This window comes from Neodiprion lecontei, chromosome 3, assembly GCF_021901455.1.
Source record: "Neodiprion lecontei isolate iyNeoLeco1 chromosome 3, iyNeoLeco1.1, whole genome shotgun sequence".
NCBI classification, from domain to species: domain Eukaryota; kingdom Metazoa; phylum Arthropoda; class Insecta; order Hymenoptera; family Diprionidae; genus Neodiprion; species Neodiprion lecontei.
In genome coordinates this window covers 9,708,289-9,728,378 of record NC_060262.1, presented here as the reverse complement: position 1 = coordinate 9,728,378, position 20,090 = coordinate 9,708,289, and the positions used below count along the sequence as shown (strand labels likewise).

The following is a 20,090-nucleotide window of genomic DNA, read 5'->3' as shown; positions in this document are numbered from 1 at the left end:
TATTTTCCTCGTCAATTTAATTTAATCTGTTTTTTTATTTTTTTATTTTTTTTTTCTTTGTTTTTTCTGTCATAGATGATTTTATCCTGCGGGGATTTTTATCGGAGAGATTTTCTCTAGCCACCATTTTCTTGGATCTAGGATTAAACTCAGACCCCCTGCCGAGGTTTTTTACCACAGAAAGAAACCCCCTTTTCACATTCTCAGGGAGTATAGGCTATCAATTTTTAAGTATAAAACCGCAATACTAATCAAACATTCTTTATTAACAAAACTTTTACCCAGATACCCCATGTATAATACCCAGAATTATTGATTAACAATTTTATCTTTCGTTACAGCTATGCGAACTATAGGTAGGTGTATAATATGTACAGAAACGTTTGGCCCATAACCACAAGATCAGAAATAGGAATAAATAAAAGTTACACATTACAATGTTCACACAACTGAACGAGTTGCCTTCTTTTATCCACGATCAGTTAAAGTAAGCGTTGAAAATATCATCTAGAGTCAACGTCGAGAGAAATAATTCAGTAGCAACGCTAAGTCATTTTTCGATAATACACGTCCTCAATGTCGTTTCAGTCTAAGGCGATTCAAAAACTATCGATGGTTAATCTTGATTTCGGTTTGAACGCGGATTGAACGCATTTAATCTAATGCGGTAGCGTCATAACTGGTTTACAATCTAGCACCCTGTGAAGGATCGATCGTCACCGTTTGAAAATTCGGAACTGTTGCCAAAAACAACCCTCCTGTAGTTCTTGTAGAGCATTTCCTGTAGCTGTCGGGCGTGATGGGCGTCCCTGGTCTCGCATACGACCTTGACCTCGACGCTGAATATGTCCGACATGATCCAGGCCCGCTCGTGCATGATGTCTTTTATGGACACCCCGATGTCGGCGACCATCTTGCAGAGCTCGGAGATCCCTCCTGGACGGTCGGACACCGTCACTGTGAACTTGAGGAGGCGACCTTCGGCGGCAAGTCCGCGCTCCAGGCACCTACCCAGGATCGTCGTATCTATGTTGCCACCGCAGAGGGGAAGGACCACTCTAAAACAGATTTTAACCGATGTAGGTGAGGCGGCAACGCCCTCGAAGAGGTGCGGGCTAAGGGATGGCCCGTTTAACGGTTAATTAACTTTTACGATTATACTTCGTTTCGGGTCGTTACGTAACGACGCCCGGAAACGACGACGGAATGACGCGCGAATTCTGGATGGAACGACTGACGAAGAACCACCACCCCCATGCTTCGTTGTTTCTCAAGGATCGCTACTCCTTGCCGTATACCTACCATCTTCCTGCGGGATCGCGTATCAGAAAACGGGAAAACCGGAGTCCCAGGAAAAAAGGTCTTACAGGTACTGTCAGGAACATTATGCATTCGAACTACAAGAAATCACATTCCAAAAGCTCGTAAAATTGTACAAAATTGTTTTATGAGTTACGAAACTACTAAGTTGGTGTGGCATTTGAAACGATGGCGATCGGAACATCGTTCAGCTCTTCGTTGGAGGAACTGAGCCGTTACTTTCCTAATGAGCTGCTTGAGAGATGTTGGAATCTTTGGTTGCGAACTCAAATGGTGTCACCTCACCTTTTTCCTTTCAGTTCGTCGAGCTGTCCTGCGAGAATGGCGGCCAATCCCGTAGCTCCGGCACCCTCGACTATGCACTTCTCATTTTCGACCAACTTCAAGATCGCTATGGCGATCCACTCCTCCTTGACGACGACTAGCTTGTCAATCAGCGGATCGGCAGTAACGAAGGCGTTGTAGCCGACCATAGGGACGGCCAGACCATCGGCTAGAGTCGATTCGATTGGTGTGTAAGTTGGACGACCGGCTGCCCGGGCTGCCGTGAAACTTGCGCACCTGTGGGACTCGACGCCCTGGGAAAAATCGGTGAAAAGTGAAAAAACGGTTCTGAGAGGCCTTTTGGAGAGAAAGAATTGTACAGTTTCATTACTTTTTAACTTTTTTTCTCTTTCTAACGTGTCACTCGAAAAATTTGCCGTAAAACCCAGAGAAAGTTGGAAAATATTTAGAAGTCAAAATATTTTCCTACTTCCACCAGTTTCTTTTAGTATTTATCACATATATTTCGAGTGGCTCATTATAAAAAAAAAAAAAAAAATGTCAAATAAGGAACTACTCTGTTATACAGTATTTTAGGATACGTTGGAATTAATGCTTCTGATTCTTCCGATTCTTACTATAACTTTCACATGCGGATGCAGGGTTTTTATCGCCAGTGCAACACCGGCGATGAGACCTCCTCCTCCGACGGGAACGACAACGGCATCGATATCTGGAACCTGCTCCACGACCTCCAATCCCAATGTTCCTTGACCGGCCATGATGTGCGGATGATCGTAGCTGGAGGAGGGAAAGACCGCATATCACACTTGTGACAGTGGACATAGACGCCAAACTGAGTCGGGAATATTGTTCCTACCCGTTGATGTAGACGAGGCCCTTTTCCTTGCCGATCTGCATGGCGTTCTGCTTGGCCTCACCCATGTCCGAACCCTGGACGACGACCGTTGCGCCGTGCTGTTTGCACGCTGCGATTTTCATGATCGGCGCCACAGCCGGCATCACGACTGTCACCGGTATTCCAAGTTTTGCCCCATGGTAGCAAAGTGCCAAGGCATGGTTGCCCAGGGAGGCCGATATCACTCCGTTACGTTTCTGCTCGTCGGAGAGCATCAGCAAAGCGTAGCGAGCGCCTCGCTCCTTGAAGCTTCCCGTGGTTTGCAGGAAGTCCTTCTTCAGGTACAGCTCCATGCCCATGGAGTCCGACAGCCGGGATCTCTGTTCGACGGAGGTTTCGGGTGAGTGTCATGAAAAATGATGTTTGTGCAATTGGAAGTGAATCGAAGACTTCCGATTGCTCGATATACAGTGATATTTACATACCGCACATGGTGTGTTGATTATCCCCGACTTGATTTTGAACGCGGCTGAGGTCACGTCTTCGCAGGTGATTTTTTGCGGATTTCCCTCGACGCAGTAAGGGTCAAAGACTGACTCATCTCCCTGTAAAATCAAATCGTTGTACGTATATGCGGGCGTAAAACCATTGAGCTACTGCGATAAGGCCAAGCAATATTCAGGTAGTAATTCTTCGGTTCCTTGATTTTACATAAATACTCCTGCTGTGCCATATCTCCCTATTATGATAGAATATGGAACGTCGATAGTCTTTTGTCACCGCACATATTGACTCAATGACTCAACGCTCATTACTGATAACGCGCGTATATTGGGTCAAAGGTTCATGCTGAGTCAAAAAACCGTTAATCGGTACTTACACCCGTCTCTCTTTGCTTAAAGTCTACGATTCACGTTGTTGGTCTTCAAGATCAACTCTGTGATAAATGTTGCTATGATAAATTCGCAGAATCGGTTAATGTTGTCAACCTTGGAATATGGATGTGAATCACAAAAAGTATCGAATGCCTGAACGTTAGTCATTGAAACTGTCACAGGACTGTCGTTATTATTCAATGTAATTTCATTTTTTTTTTTTGTTTACAATGCTTTGTGAAATATGAATCTCAGTGTTATACTTTTTAACTGTGTTAAACTTTCGTGAAACCGATAAATCGAAAACCCATTATTGGTAATGTTAATTCGCGTTCGAAGATGTGACAACCGATCAAAGTGCATTGTTCAAAACGAGTGCGTGATGGATGGAATTATTTACTTCGATTTTTCACAAGGTACGGAACTTGAACATAAAATTCAATCCTAAATTATCCCGTGTAACACCCTCGCCCTACAGTAGAGTTTGATGAAGATTATAAGGGAATTAGATAACTTACCGTAGAAATCGAGGAGACGGAAATGTTGCTAGTGCTCGAGTAACTCTTGTTAACTCCATTTGAAGCAAACAAGTTAAGAGGCTGACTTGGAAGCTTATTCAAATCCCTCATCTCGCACCTTGTTTTCAATCTTCGTAGGTAAACTTTAATTACGTTATTGAACAACCAATAACCTGAACTTCAGACGAGATACTGCGCGGGATACGTGTTTTATGGAAAATTGCCTCCGACGAATATAATCGCGAACCTTGTGACCTTAAGCTCGAGTCTCCTCTTGCCGAGAAACTTTACTACTGCTGCACTTACGGATGGGGGCGGGTTACTTGCCCCACTCGGCAACAGCACGCGCTGTGTCACGTGACGGTCACTTATCGTCGTCGGCTGTTTCTCGGACGGAACATTTTCATTATATACATACGTATACATAGCCTCGACACGCCTCACCACCGCAGCATCGACTTCGACCTTATCAACCATTATTTCGCAACACGGTTTACTGTCAGCACTTTTTTCGAAAATCCGCCACAAAATTCTCGGGCTCAACGCGTGTTTTTTTTCAACTACAGTGAAAAGTCGCGACTTGATCGAACGGAGACGAGATTGCCAGTAATTATGATAACGATTGATCGTGAATATGTAAGCAACTGCAAACACGTGGATGGAGATAAATTCGCTGAGAAGAATTATTTGTGGAATAATAAGCGAGCACGGAAAATTTCCATTACACTAAACGCTGTTTGCAAACCGTTAGAAATCGTCTGATTATAAGGGTCAAGTCCACTTACCACATTAGCCTGGCGCCAAATTTTTCTGTGCTCCATTCTTATACAGTGGTCAGAGTAAAATTGAAACAGTCACTCTCGCCGGACCTCAGTCAGGTGACTCAATAAAAAAACGCAATCCAACCAACGACTACGAATCAATGACCTCGCTCTCTGATATCTAGCCAGAAAAAACTGGAAAGAAACCACATTGCACTATTCTGTAAGTCTCGCTGTAATGATTAGTTGAAATTCGGTCATCGCACATGTATAGGTGATCCAGCTTTGACCCCATCCAAATGTGTAGATCTTAAATCTATCTTAAATATAAGCTCAAGTGGCTCTTACTTGATCATCGAATATTCACCTACTAATTGTTTCGTGCTGACATTTTACAGCGACAAATCTGTAATACCGTAAAGATTTGCTGGTTTTCAAGAGGGTGAATAAATTTCATTGCAAGAATGCACATTCTGGATCGAATTTGACTATAATCATTGCTGCATCATTGTGTGAATCATAATAATCGGTAAATTTCCTTAAAGGGGGAAACTGGTTTATGAGGTCGAAATTTTGCTGTTTTTCATGATTTTTTTTAACCAGAAAGGAATAACCACAAAATGTTTAAACTTGGAGGATATTTTATTTATGTTTTCAAGTACACTTTGAAATTTTTTCAAATGATTTCCGCCGGAAATAGTGGAGTTGCCGCGTGCAGTCCATGGGCGATTGCCGTCCGAGCATTTGGCTTGCGTACATCCCTGACGTCGCAATTTTTATCTGTAATCGTCGGGATTTTTTTTTTTTCATTAAAAACATACTTTCTAAGAATATGAACCTAATTTTGATCAAACAAATTGAAAATTGCATGTTTTTGAGGTGCTTGAACACAATGTCATGTTTTTATACTATATTTTTTCATCTTTCTTGCATAAGAACATATCTTTTTAATAACAATATAATCCCCGAATGAGGTTCATATCACGTGGAATAGAATAAAGAATATCTACACCAAATTTCAGAACGATTGATCAATAACTTTTTGAGCTAGAATGTACGCAAGTCGAAAAAACGTCGTTTCGAGAAAAACGCGTTTGAAATAAAATGTAGCGAAAACGAGAAATTCAAGGCAATAATTAATTATAAAAAATGCTCACCGGTTAATCAGCTATTCCAGCATCATATAGCAATCCCTCTTCTTGCTCATATGCGTCATTCTATTATTCGATAGTACAGCGGTATTGAGGCAGGTAGCTGGAAAAGAAGGGTCTGGGCGACCGCTCCGTTATAATTACCGTGCGCTTCTTCACAGAACCGACGGGCGGTCACTTAAGTGCTCATTGCATTCGAACTAATGGGAATTTTGCTTTGAAATTTTGACCACATATTCTTGAATAGTTATACTAACGATTCATGCAATAAAAAAACAGACGATTTTTCGATCGGTCTAAACTGGGTTCCCCCCTTAAGTCCTAGCTCAACCTAGAAAATAGTCGCTGCTTTTGCTCCTTGGGCCGACAGTGAGAGTATGATGAACGCGGTGATTCGATCGATGTTCATTATTGCGAACAACCGAATTAAATTACATATTCATAAGATATTGCTAAAAAAAGTATCACTATTCGATTTGTGATTTCAAATTATTTGCACACCCTCAGCTTTTTTCTTCACACTTTTGATGTCCTGATTTATTCTTGGTCGCTCAGTTTTTAGTCTACCATAACATGTTACAAAAGAAAAGAAAAAAAAAAACGATTCAGAGGGATTGACCTGGGATCCTTGTTAATGTAGAAAGTAAAAAATTCAGGCTTGACTGCCAGTTGTTTCGCCAAGCTGTGTTTCGGTATAACGACGAATTAAGCTGGCGAGATACGCGACGAGTTTGTCGGCAGCGGTGTCGGGGCACAATCGAGCAAGCACTAATCCCAGCTTGTCACGGGCATCAGGATTTAATACATCCAATTATGATACGAAGTTCGTTCGACGTTAAATGTAGCGTGTCAGAGGATGTGCGGGTTGTTCCAAGTCGGAGCGACGAGCGCTGGCTGCGCAGCACCCAGAAGGCTTGACGTGACCGAAATCACCAAGGTTCTGGTTTCCCCGCTCCGCAGGTTGCCCCTCAGGAAATGTAACCGGTAGCTGAAACTCGTTTAATTCAATGTCCCGACCAAAAGTCGCCATGACATTTATTACGACTCAGCCAATTCTCCCCCGCCTTACTCGGGGACCCCGATCATCGTCTTCGACTTATTAAACGATCCAAGGTTGGATGGTAGCCAGCATTAATTTTCTTGCTTACCATCCACAATATCCTCTTTGAAAATCTCCCCTGAAAAAATCCCCCATTGAAAAAATTCTCACTGCAGAAATTTATATTTTCCTCGTCAATTTAATTTAATCTGTTTTTTTATTTTTTTATTTTTTTTTTCTTTGTTTTTTCTGTCATAGATGATTTTATCCTGCGGGGATTTTTATCGGAGAGATTTTCTCTAGCCACCATTTTCTTGGATCTAGGATTAAACTCAGACCCCCTGCCGAGGTTTTTTACCACAGAAAGAAACCCCCTTTTCACATTCTCAGGGAGTATAGGCTATCAATTTTTAAGTATAAAACCGCAATACTAATCAAACATTCTTTATTAACAAAACTTTTACCCAGATACCCCATGTATAATACCCAGAATTATTGATTAACAATTTTATCTTTCGTTACAGCTATGCGAACTATAGGTAGGTGTATAATATGTACAGAAACGTTTGGCCCATAACCACAAGATCAGAAATAGGAATAAATAAAAGTTACACATTACAATGTTCACACAACTGAACGAGTTGCCTTCTTTTATCCACGATCAGTTAAAGTAAGCGTTGAAAATATCATCTAGAGTCAACGTCGAGAGAAATAATTCAGTAGCAACGCTAAGTCATTTTTCGATAATACACGTCCTCAATGTCGTTTCAGTCTAAGGCGATTCAAAAACTATCGATGGTTAATCTTGATTTCGGTTTGAACGCGGATTGAACGCATTTAATCTAATGCGGTAGCGTCATAACTGGTTTACAATCTAGCACCCTGTGAAGGATCGATCGTCACCGTTTGAAAATTCGGAACTGTTGCCAAAAACAACCCTCCTGTAGTTCTTGTAGAGCATTTCCTGTAGCTGTCGGGCGTGATGGGCGTCCCTGGTCTCGCATACGACCTTGACCTCGACGCTGAATATGTCCGACATGATCCAGGCCCGCTCGTGCATGATGTCTTTTATGGACACCCCGATGTCGGCGACCATCTTGCAGAGCTCGGAGATCCCTCCTGGACGGTCGGACACCGTCACTGTGAACTTGAGGAGGCGACCTTCGGCGGCAAGTCCGCGCTCCAGGCACCTACCCAGGATCGTCGTATCTATGTTGCCACCGCAGAGGGGAAGGACCACTCTAAAACAGATTTTAACCGATGTAGGTGAGGCGGCAACGCCCTCGAAGAGGTGCGGGCTAAGGGATGGCCCGTTTAACGGTTAATTAACTTTTACGATTATACTTCGTTTCGGGTCGTTACGTAACGACGCCCGGAAACGACGACGGAATGACGCGCGAATTCTGGATGGAACGACTGACGAAGAACCACCACCCCCATGCTTCGTTGTTTCTCAAGGATCGCTACTCCTTGCCGTATACCTACCATCTTCCTGCGGGATCGCGTATCAGAAAACGGGAAAACCGGAGTCCCAGGAAAAAAGGTCTTACAGGTACTGTCAGGAACATTATGCATTCGAACTACAAGAAATCACATTCCAAAAGCTCGTAAAATTGTACAAAATTGTTTTATGAGTTACGAAACTACTAAGTTGGTGTGGCATTTGAAACGATGGCGATCGGAACATCGTTCAGCTCTTCGTTGGAGGAACTGAGCCGTTACTTTCCTAATGAGCTGCTTGAGAGATGTTGGAATCTTTGGTTGCGAACTCAAATGGTGTCACCTCACCTTTTTCCTTTCAGTTCGTCGAGCTGTCCTGCGAGAATGGCGGCCAATCCCGTAGCTCCGGCACCCTCGACTATGCACTTCTCATTTTCGACCAACTTCAAGATCGCTATGGCGATCCACTCCTCCTTGACGACGACTAGCTTGTCAATCAGCGGATCGGCAGTAACGAAGGCGTTGTAGCCGACCATAGGGACGGCCAGACCATCGGCTAGAGTCGATTCGATTGGTGTGTAAGTTGGACGACCGGCTGCCCGGGCTGCCGTGAAACTTGCGCACCTGTGGGACTCGACGCCCTGGGAAAAATCGGTGAAAAGTGAAAAAACGGTTCTGAGAGGCCTTTTGGAGAGAAAGAATTGTACAGTTTCATTACTTTTTAACTTTTTTTCTCTTTCTAACGTGTCACTCGAAAAATTTGCCGTAAAACCCAGAGAAAGTTGGAAAATATTTAGAAGTCAAAATATTTTCCTACTTCCACCAGTTTCTTTTAGTATTTATCACATATATTTCGAGTGGCTCATTATAAAAAAAAAAAAAAAAATGTCAAATAAGGAACTACTCTGTTATACAGTATTTTAGGATACGTTGGAATTAATGCTTCTGATTCTTCCGATTCTTACTATAACTTTCACATGCGGATGCAGGGTTTTTATCGCCAGTGCAACACCGGCGATGAGACCTCCTCCTCCGACGGGAACGACAACGGCATCGATATCTGGAACCTGCTCCACGACCTCCAATCCCAATGTTCCTTGACCGGCCATGATGTGCGGATGATCGTAGCTGGAGGAGGGAAAGACCGCATATCACACTTGTGACAGTGGACATAGACGCCAAACTGAGTCGGGAATATTGTTCCTACCCGTTGATGTAGACGAGGCCCTTTTCCTTGCCGATCTGCATGGCGTTCTGCTTGGCCTCACCCATGTCCGAACCCTGGACGACGACCGTTGCGCCGTGCTGTTTGCACGCTGCGATTTTCATGATCGGCGCCACAGCCGGCATCACGACTGTCACCGGTATTCCAAGTTTTGCCCCATGGTAGCAAAGTGCCAAGGCATGGTTGCCCAGGGAGGCCGATATCACTCCGTTACGTTTCTGCTCGTCGGAGAGCATCAGCAAAGCGTAGCGAGCGCCTCGCTCCTTGAAGCTTCCCGTGGTTTGCAGGAAGTCCTTCTTCAGGTACAGCTCCATGCCCATGGAGTCCGACAGCCGGGATCTCTGTTCGACGGAGGTTTCGGGTGAGTGTCATGAAAAATGATGTTTGTGCAATTGGAAGTGAATCGAAGACTTCCGATTGCTCGATATACAGTGATATTTACATACCGCACATGGTGTGTTGATTATCCCCGACTTGATTTTGAACGCGGCTGAGGTCACGTCTTCGCAGGTGATTTTTTGCGGATTTCCCTCGACGCAGTAAGGGTCAAAGACTGACTCATCTCCCTGTAAAATCAAATCGTTGTACGTATATGCGGGCGTAAAACCATTGAGCTACTGCGATAAGGCCAAGCAATATTCAGGTAGTAATTCTTCGGTTCCTTGATTTTACATAAATACTCCTGCTGTGCCATATCTCCCTATTATGATAGAATATGGAACGTCGATAGTCTTTTGTCACCGCACATATTGACTCAATGACTCAACGCTCATTACTGATAACGCGCGTATATTGGGTCAAAGGTTCATGCTGAGTCAAAAAACCGTTAATCGGTACTTACACCCGTCTCTCTTTGCTTAAAGTCTACGATTCACGTTGTTGGTCTTCAAGATCAACTCTGTGATAAATGTTGCTATGATAAATTCGCAGAATCGGTTAATGTTGTCAACCTTGGAATATGGATGTGAATCACAAAAAGTATCGAATGCCTGAACGTTAGTCATTGAAACTGTCACAGGACTGTCGTTATTATTCAATGTAATTTCATTTTTTTTTTTTGTTTACAATGCTTTGTGAAATATGAATCTCAGTGTTATACTTTTTAACTGTGTTAAACTTTCGTGAAACCGATAAATCGAAAACCCATTATTGGTAATGTTAATTCGCGTTCGAAGATGTGACAACCGATCAAAGTGCATTGTTCAAAACGAGTGCGTGATGGATGGAATTATTTACTTCGATTTTTCACAAGGTACGGAACTTGAACATAAAATTCAATCCTAAATTATCCCGTGTAACACCCTCGCCCTACAGTAGAGTTTGATGAAGATTATAAGGGAATTAGATAACTTACCGTAGAAATCGAGGAGACGGAAATGTTGCTAGTGCTCGAGTAACTCTTGTTAACTCCATTTGAAGCAAACAAGTTAAGAGGCTGACTTGGAAGCTTATTCAAATCCCTCATCTCGCACCTTGTTTTCAATCTTCGTAGGTAAACTTTAATTACGTTATTGAACAACCAATAACCTGAACTTCAGACGAGATACTGCGCGGGATACGTGTTTTATGGAAAATTGCCTCCGACGAATATAATCGCGAACCTTGTGACCTTAAGCTCGAGTCTCCTCTTGCCGAGAAACTTTACTACTGCTGCACTTACGGATGGGGGCGGGTTACTTGCCCCACTCGGCAACAGCACGCGCTGTGTCACGTGACGGTCACTTATCGTCGTCGGCTGTTTCTCGGACGGAACATTTTCATTATATACATACGTATACATAGCCTCGACACGCCTCACCACCGCAGCATCGACTTCGACCTTATCAACCATTATTTCGCAACACGGTTTACTGTCAGCACTTTTTTCGAAAATCCGCCACAAAATTCTCGGGCTCAACGCGTGTTTTTTTTCAACTACAGTGAAAAGTCGCGACTTGATCGAACGGAGACGAGATTGCCAGTAATTATGATAACGATTGATCGTGAATATGTAAGCAACTGCAAACACGTGGATGGAGATAAATTCGCTGAGAAGAATTATTTGTGGAATAATAAGCGAGCACGGAAAATTTCCATTACACTAAACGCTGTTTGCAAACCGTTAGAAATCGTCTGATTATAAGGGTCAAGTCCACTTACCACATTAGCCTGGCGCCAAATTTTTCTGTGCTCCATTCTTATACAGTGGTCAGAGTAAAATTGAAACAGTCACTCTCGCCGGACCTCAGTCAGGTGACTCAATAAAAAAACGCAATCCAACCAACGACTACGAATCAATGACCTCGCTCTCTGATATCTAGCCAGAAAAAACTGGAAAGAAACCACATTGCACTATTCTGTAAGTCTCGCTGTAATGATTAGTTGAAATTCGGTCATCGCACATGTATAGGTGATCCAGCTTTGACCCCATCCAAATGTGTAGATCTTAAATCTATCTTAAATATAAGCTCAAGTGGCTCTTACTTGATCATCGAATATTCACCTACTAATTGTTTCGTGCTGACATTTTACAGCGACAAATCTGTAATACCGTAAAGATTTGCTGGTTTTCAAGAGGGTGAATAAATTTCATTGCCAGAATGCACATTCTGGATCGAATTTGACTATAATCATTGCTGCATCATTGTGTGAATCATAATAATCGGTAAATTTCCTTAAAGGGGGAAACTGGTTTATGAGGTCGAAATTTTGCTGTTTTTCATGATTTTTTTTAACCAGAAAGGAATAACCACAAAATGTTTAAACTTGGAGGATATTTTATTTATGTTTTCAAGTACACTTTGAAATTTTTTCAAATGATTTCCGCCGGAAATAGTGGAGTTGCCGCGTGCAGTCCATGGGCGATTGCCGTCCGAGCATTTGGCTTGCGTACATCCCTGACGTCGCAATTTTTATCTGTAATCGTCGGGATTTTTTTTTTTTCATTAAAAACATACTTTCTAAGAATATGAACCTAATTTTGATCAAACAAATTGAAAATTGCATGTTTTTGAGGTGCTTGAACACAATGTCATGTTTTTATACTATATTTTTTCATCTTTCTTGCATAAGAACATATCTTTTTAATAACAATATAATCCCCGAATTAGGTTCATATCACGTGGAATAGAATAAAGAATATCTACACCAAATTTCAGAACGATTGATCAATAACTTTTTGAGCTAGAATGTACGCAAGTCGAAAAAACGTCGTTTCGAGAAAAACGCGTTTGAAATAAAATGTAGCGAAAACGAGAAATTCAAGGCAATAATTAATTATAAAAAATGCTCACCGGTTAATCAGCTATTCCAGCATCATATAGCAATCCCTCTTCTTGCTCATATGCGTCATTCTATTATTCGATAGTACAGCGGTATTGAGGCAGGTAGCTGGAAAAGAAGGGTCTGGGCGACCGCTCCGTTATAATTACCGTGCGCTTCTTCACAGAACCGACGGGCGGTCACTTAAGTGCTCATTGCATTCGAACTAATGGGAATTTTGCTTTGAAATTTTGACCACATATTCTTGAATAGTTATACTAACGATTCATGCAATAAAAAAACAGACGATTTTTCGATCGGTCTAAACTGGGTTCCCCCCTTAAGTCCTAGCTCAACCTAGAAAATAGTCGCTGCTTTTGCTCCTTGGGCCGACAGTGAGAGTATGATGAACGCGGTGATTCGATCGATGTTCATTATTGCGAACAACCGAATTAAATTACATATTCATAAGATATTGCTAAAAAAAGTATCACTATTCGATTTGTGATTTCAAATTATTTGCACACCCTCAGCTTTTTTCTTCACACTTTTGATGTCCTGATTTATTCTTGGTCGCTCAGTTTTTAGTCTACCATAACATGTTACAAAAGAAAAGAAAAAAAAAAACGATTCAGAGGGATTGACCTGGGATCCTTGTTAATGTAGAAAGTAAAAAATTCAGGCTTGACTGCCAGTTGTTTCGCCAAGCTGTGTTTCGGTATAACGACGAATTAAGCTGGCGAGATACGCGACGAGTTTGTCGGCAGCGGTGTCGGGGCACAATCGAGCAAGCACTAATCCCAGCTTGTCACGGGCATCAGGATTTAATACATCCAATTATGATACGAAGTTCGTTCGACGTTAAATGTAGCGTGTCAGAGGATGTGCGGGTTGTTCCAAGTCGGAGCGACGAGCGCTGGCTGCGCAGCACCCAGAAGGCTTGACGTGACCGAAATCACCAAGGTTCTGGTTTCCCCGCTCCGCAGGTTGCCCCTCAGGAAATGTAACCGGTAGCTGAAACTCGTTTAATTCAATGTCCCGACCAAAAGTCGCCATGACATTTATTACGACTCAGCCAATTCTCCCCCGCCTTACTCGGGGACCCCGATCATCGTCTTCGACTTATTAAACGATCCAAGGTTGGATGGTAGCCAGCATTAATTTTCTTGCTTACCATCCACAATATCCTCTTTGAAAATCTCCCCTGAAAAAATCCCCCATTGAAAAAATTCTCACTGCAGAAATTTATATTTTCCTCGTCAATTTAATTTAATCTGTTTTTTTATTTTTTTATTTTTTTTTTCTTTGTTTTTTCTGTCATAGATGATTTTATCCTGCGGGGATTTTTATCGGAGAGATTTTCTCTAGCCACCATTTTCTTGGATCTAGGATTAAACTCAGACCCCCTGCCGAGGTTTTTTACCACAGAAAGAAACCCCCTTTTCACATTCTCAGGGAGTATAGGCTATCAATTTTTAAGTATAAAACCGCAATACTAATCAAACATTCTTTATTAACAAAACTTTTACCCAGATACCCCATGTATAATACCCAGAATTATTGATTAACAATTTTATCTTTCGTTACAGCTATGCGAACTATAGGTAGGTGTATAATATGTACAGAAACGTTTGGCCCATAACCACAAGATCAGAAATAGGAATAAATAAAAGTTACACATTACAATGTTCACACAACTGAACGAGTTGCCTTCTTTTATCCACGATCAGTTAAAGTAAGCGTTGAAAATATCATCTAGAGTCAACGTCGAGAGAAATAATTCAGTAGCAACGCTAAGTCATTTTTCGATAATACACGTCCTCAATGTCGTTTCAGTCTAAGGCGATTCAAAAACTATCGATGGTTAATCTTGATTTCGGTTTGAACGCGGATTGAACGCATTTAATCTAATGCGGTAGCGTCATAACTGGTTTACAATCTAGCACCCTGTGAAGGATCGATCGTCACCGTTTGAAAATTCGGAACTGTTGCCAAAAACAACCCTCCTGTAGTTCTTGTAGAGCATTTCCTGTAGCTGTCGGGCGTGATGGGCGTCCCTGGTCTCGCATACGACCTTGACCTCGACGCTGAATATGTCCGACATGATCCAGGCCCGCTCGTGCATGATGTCTTTTATGGACACCCCGATGTCGGCGACCATCTTGCAGAGCTCGGAGATCCCTCCTGGACGGTCGGACACCGTCACTGTGAACTTGAGGAGGCGACCTTCGGCGGCAAGTCCGCGCTCCAGGCACCTACCCAGGATCGTCGTATCTATGTTGCCACCGCAGAGGGGAAGGACCACTCTAAAACAGATTTTAACCGATGTAGGTGAGGCGGCAACGCCCTCGAAGAGGTGCGGGCTAAGGGATGGCCCGTTTAACGGTTAATTAACTTTTACGATTATACTTCGTTTCGGGTCGTTACGTAACGACGCCCGGAAACGACGACGGAATGACGCGCGAATTCTGGATGGAACGACTGACGAAGAACCACCACCCCCATGCTTCGTTGTTTCTCAAGGATCGCTACTCCTTGCCGTATACCTACCATCTTCCTGCGGGATCGCGTATCAGAAAACGGGAAAACCGGAGTCCCAGGAAAAAAGGTCTTACAGGTACTGTCAGGAACATTATGCATTCGAACTACAAGAAATCACATTCCAAAAGCTCGTAAAATTGTACAAAATTGTTTTATGAGTTACGAAACTACTAAGTTGGTGTGGCATTTGAAACGATGGCGATCGGAACATCGTTCAGCTCTTCGTTGGAGGAACTGAGCCGTTACTTTCCTAATGAGCTGCTTGAGAGATGTTGGAATCTTTGGTTGCGAACTCAAATGGTGTCACCTCACCTTTTTCCTTTCAGTTCGTCGAGCTGTCCTGCGAGAATGGCGGCCAATCCCGTAGCTCCGGCACCCTCGACTATGCACTTCTCATTTTCGACCAACTTCAAGATCGCTATGGCGATCCACTCCTCCTTGACGACGACTAGCTTGTCAATCAGCGGATCGGCAGTAACGAAGGCGTTGTAGCCGACCATAGGGACGGCCAGACCATCGGCTAGAGTCGATTCGATTGGTGTGTAAGTTGGACGACCGGCTGCCCGGGCTGCCGTGAAACTTGCGCACCTGTGGGACTCGACGCCCTGGGAAAAATCGGTGAAAAGTGAAAAAACGGTTCTGAGAGGCCTTTTGGAGAGAAAGAATTGTACAGTTTCATTACTTTTTAACTTTTTTTCTCTTTCTAACGTGTCACTCGAAAAATTTGCCGTAAAACCCAGAGAAAGTTGGAAAATATTTAGAAGTCAAAATATTTTCCTACTTCCACCAGTTTCTTTTAGTATTTATCACATATATTTCGAGTGGCTCATTATAAAAAAAAAAAAAAAAATGTCAAATAAGGAACTACTCTGTTATACAGTATTTTAGGATACGTTGGAATTAATGCTTCTGATTCTTCCGATTCTTACTATAACTTTCACATGCGGATGCAGGGTTTTTATCGCCAGTGCAACACCGGCGATGAGACCTCCTCCTCCGACGGGAACGACAACGGCATCGATATCTGGAACCTGCTCCACGACCTCCAATCCCAATGTTCCTTGACCGGCCATGATGTGCGGATGATCGTAGCTGGAGGAGGGAAAGACCGCATATCACACTTGTGACAGTGGACATAGACGCCAAACTGAGTCGGGAATATTGTTCCTACCCGTTGATGTAGACGAGGCCCTTTTCCTTGCCGATCTGCATGGCGTTCTGCTTGGCCTCACCCATGTCCGAACCCTGGACGACGACCGTTGCGCCGTGCTGTTTGCACGCTGCGATTTTCATGATCGGCGCCACAGCCGGCATCACGACTGTCACCGGTATTCCAAGTTTTGCCCCATGGTAGCAAAGTGCCAAGGCATGGTTGCCCAGGGAGGCCGATATCACTCCGTTACGTTTCTGCTCGTCGGAGAGCATCAGCAAAGCGTAGCGAGCGCCTCGCTCCTTGAAGCTTCCCGTGGTTTGCAGGAAGTCCTTCTTCAGGTACAGCTCCATGCCCATGGAGTCCGACAGCCGGGATCTCTGTTCGACGGAGGTTTCGGGTGAGTGTCATGAAAAATGATGTTTGTGCAATTGGAAGTGAATCGAAGACTTCCGATTGCTCGATATACAGTGATATTTACATACCGCACATGGTGTGTTGATTATCCCCGACTTGATTTTGAACGCGGCTGAGGTCACGTCTTCGCAGGTGATTTTTTGCGGATTTCCCTCGACGCAGTAAGGGTCAAAGACTGACTCATCTCCCTGTAAAATCAAATCGTTGTACGTATATGCGGGCGTAAAACCATTGAGCTACTGCGATAAGGCCAAGCAATATTCAGGTAGTAATTCTTCGGTTCCTTGATTTTACATAAATACTCCTGCTGTGCCATATCTCCCTATTATGATAGAATATGGAACGTCGATAGTCTTTTGTCACCGCACATATTGACTCAATGACTCAACGCTCATTACTGATAACGCGCGTATATTGGGTCAAAGGTTCATGCTGAGTCAAAAAACCGTTAATCGGTACTTACACCCGTCTCTCTTTGCTTAAAGTCTACGATTCACGTTGTTGGTCTTCAAGATCAACTCTGTGATAAATGTTGCTATGATAAATTCGCAGAATCGGTTAATGTTGTCAACCTTGGAATATGGATGTGAATCACAAAAAGTATCGAATGCCTGAACGTTAGTCATTGAAACTGTCACAGGACTGTCGTTATTATTCAATGTAATTTCATTTTTTTTTTTTGTTTACAATGCTTTGTGAAATATGAATCTCAGTGTTATACTTTTTAACTGTGTTAAACTTTCGTGAAACCGATAAATCGAAAACCCATTATTGGTAATGTTAATTCGCGTTCGAAGATGTGACAACCGATCAAAGTGCATTGTTCAAAACGAGTGCGTGATGGATGGAATTATTTACTTCGATTTTTCACAAGGTACGGAACTTGAACATAAAATTCAATCCTAAATTATCCCGTGTAACACCCTCGCCCTACAGTAGAGTTTGATGAAGATTATAAGGGAATTAGATAACTTACCGTAGAAATCGAGGAGACGGAAATGTTGCTAGTGCTCGAGTAACTCTTGTTAACTCCATTTGAAGCAAACAAGTTAAGAGGCTGACTTGGAAGCTTATTCAAATCCCTCATCTCGCACCTTGTTTTCAATCTTCGTAGGTAAACTTTAATTACGTTATTGAACAACCAATAACCTGAACTTCAGACGAGATACTGCGCGGGATACGTGTTTTATGGAAAATTGCCTCCGACGAATATAATCGCGAACCTTGTGACCTTAAGCTCGAGTCTCCTCTTGCCGAGAAACTTTACTACTGCTGCACTTACGGATGGGGGCGGGTTACTTGCCCCACTCGGCAACAGCACGCGCTGTGTCACGTGACGGTCACTTATCGTCGTCGGCTGTTTCTCGGACGGAACATTTTCATTATATACATACGTATACATAGCCTCGACACGCCTCACCACCGCAGCATCGACTTCGACCTTATCAACCATTATTTCGCAACACGGTTTACTGTCAGCACTTTTTTCGAAAATCCGCCACAAAATTCTCGGGCTCAACGCGTGTTTTTTTTCAACTACAGTGAAAAGTCGCGACTTGATCGAACGGAGACGAGATTGCCAGTAATTATGATAACGATTGATCGTGAATATGTAAGCAACTGCAAACACGTGGATGGAGATAAATTCGCTGAGAAGAATTATTTGTGGAATAATAAGCGAGCACGGAAAATTTCCATTACACTAAACGCTGTTTGCAAACCGTTAGAAATCGTCTGATTATAAGGGTCAAGTCCACTTACCACATTAGCCTGGCGCCAAATTTTTCTGTGCTCCATTCTTATACAGTGGTCAGAGTAAAATTGAAACAGTCACTCTCGCCGGACCTCAGTCAGGTGACTCAATAAAAAAACGCAATCCAACCAACGACTACGAATCAATGACCTCGCTCTCTGATATCTAGCCAGAAAAAACTGGAAAGAAACCACATTGCACTATTCTGTAAGTCTCGCTGTAATGATTAGTTGAAATTCGGTCATCGCACATGTATAGGTGATCCAGCTTTGACCCCATCCAAATGTGTAGATCTTAAATCTATCTTAAATATAAGCTCAAGTGGCTCTTACTTGATCATCGAATATTCACCTACTAATTGTTTCGTGCTGACATTTTACAGCGACAAATCTGTAATACCGTAAAGATTTGCTGGTTTTCAAGAGGGTGAATAAATTTCATTGCCAGAATGCACATTCTGGATCGAATTTGACTATAATCATTGCTGCATCATTGTGTGAATCATAATAATCGGTAAATTTCCTTAAAGGGGGAAACTGGTTTATGAGGTCGAAATTTTGCTGTTTTTCATGATTTTTTTTAACCAGAAAGGAATAACCACAAAATGTTTAAACTTGGAGGATATTTTATTTATGTTTTCAAGTACACTTTGAAATTTTTTCAAATGATTTCCGCCGGAAATAGTGGAGTTGCCGCGTGCAGTCCATGGGCGATTGCCGTCCGAGCATTTGGCTTGCGTACATCCCTGACGTCGCAATTTTTATCTGTAATCGTCGGGATTTTTTTTTTTTCATTAAAAACATACTTTCTAAGAATATGAACCTAATTTTGATCAAACAAATTGAAAATTGCATGTTTTTGAGGTGCTTGAACACAATGTCATGTTTTTATACTATATTTTTTCATCTTTCTTGCATAAGAACATATCTTTTTAATAACAATATAATCCCCGAATTAGGTTCATATCACGTGGAATAGAATAAAGAATATCTACACCAAATTTCAGAACGATTGATCAATAACTTTTTGAGCTAGAATGTACGCAAGTCGAAAAAACGTCGTTTCGAGAAAAACGCGTTTGAAATAAAATGTAGCGAAAACGAGAAATTCAAGGCAATAATTAATTATAAAAAATGCTCACCGGTTAATCAGCTATTCCAGCATCATATAGCAATCCCTCTTCTTGCTCATATGCGTCATTCTATTATTCGATAGTACAGCGGTATTGAGGCAGGTAGCTGGAAAAGAAGGGTCTGGGCGACCGCTCCGTTATAATTACCGTGCGCTTCTTCACAGAACCGACGGGCGGTCACTTAAGTGCTCATTGCATTCGAACTAATGGGAATTTTGCTTTGAAATTTTGACCACATATTCTTGAATAATTATACTAACGATTCATGCAATAAAAAAACAGACGATTTTTCGATCGGTCTAAACTGGGTTCCCCCCTTAAGTCCTAGCTCAACCTAGAAAATAGTCGCTGCTTTTGCTCCTTGGGCCGACAGTGAGAGTATGATGAACGCGGTGATTCGATCGA

General features: G+C 42.5%; 3 protein-coding genes across 9 annotated transcripts; all 3 read right to left on the bottom strand.

Moving 5' to 3' along the window:
• Positions 1–245: 245 nt before the first annotated feature.
• LOC124293490 (L-threonine ammonia-lyase-like) lies at positions 246–4,693 on the bottom strand. Of its 3 annotated transcripts, none has more exons than XM_046734450.1 (6): positions 4,622–4,693; positions 2,929–3,048; positions 2,465–2,823; positions 2,223–2,385; positions 1,606–1,898; positions 246–1,058 (listed from the first exon to the last, which is right to left on the bottom strand). In XM_046734450.1, the coding sequence occupies exons 1-6, from the start codon at positions 4,655–4,657 to the stop codon at positions 692–694; spliced, it is 1,338 nt and encodes a 445-aa protein (XP_046590406.1). In that variant the 5' UTR covers positions 4,658–4,693; the 3' UTR covers positions 246–691. The 3 variants fall into 3 exon arrangements, with proteins under 3 accessions (XP_046590406.1, XP_046590405.1, XP_046590407.1); XM_046734449.1 differs by lacking the exon at positions 4,622–4,693 and adding an exon at positions 3,837–4,133; XM_046734451.1 differs by lacking the exons at positions 246–1,058; positions 4,622–4,693 and adding exons at positions 1,067–1,309; positions 3,837–4,136.
• Positions 4,694–7,215: 2,522 nt separating this feature from the next.
• LOC124293493 (L-threonine ammonia-lyase-like) lies at positions 7,216–11,663 on the bottom strand. Of its 3 annotated transcripts, none has more exons than XM_046734492.1 (6): positions 11,592–11,663; positions 9,899–10,018; positions 9,435–9,793; positions 9,193–9,355; positions 8,576–8,868; positions 7,216–8,028 (listed from the first exon to the last, which is right to left on the bottom strand). In XM_046734492.1, the coding sequence occupies exons 1-6, from the start codon at positions 11,625–11,627 to the stop codon at positions 7,662–7,664; spliced, it is 1,338 nt and encodes a 445-aa protein (XP_046590448.1). In that variant the 5' UTR covers positions 11,628–11,663; the 3' UTR covers positions 7,216–7,661. The 3 variants fall into 3 exon arrangements, with proteins under 3 accessions (XP_046590448.1, XP_046590447.1, XP_046590449.1); XM_046734491.1 differs by lacking the exon at positions 11,592–11,663 and adding an exon at positions 10,807–11,103; XM_046734493.1 differs by lacking the exons at positions 7,216–8,028; positions 11,592–11,663 and adding exons at positions 8,037–8,279; positions 10,807–11,107.
• Positions 11,664–14,185: 2,522 nt separating this feature from the next.
• On the bottom strand, positions 14,186–18,633 carry LOC124293495 (L-threonine ammonia-lyase-like). Of its 3 annotated transcripts, none has more exons than XM_046734495.1 (6): positions 18,562–18,633; positions 16,869–16,988; positions 16,405–16,763; positions 16,163–16,325; positions 15,546–15,838; positions 14,186–14,998 (listed from the first exon to the last, which is right to left on the bottom strand). In XM_046734495.1, exons 1-6 carry the CDS (start codon positions 18,595–18,597, stop codon positions 14,632–14,634), a joined length of 1,338 nt encoding a protein of 445 aa, XP_046590451.1. In that variant the 5' UTR covers positions 18,598–18,633; the 3' UTR covers positions 14,186–14,631. The 3 variants fall into 3 exon arrangements, with proteins under 3 accessions (XP_046590451.1, XP_046590450.1, XP_046590452.1); XM_046734494.1 differs by lacking the exon at positions 18,562–18,633 and adding an exon at positions 17,777–18,073; XM_046734496.1 differs by lacking the exons at positions 14,186–14,998; positions 18,562–18,633 and adding exons at positions 15,007–15,249; positions 17,777–18,077.
• Between the last annotated feature and the right edge of the window lie 1,457 nt (positions 18,634–20,090).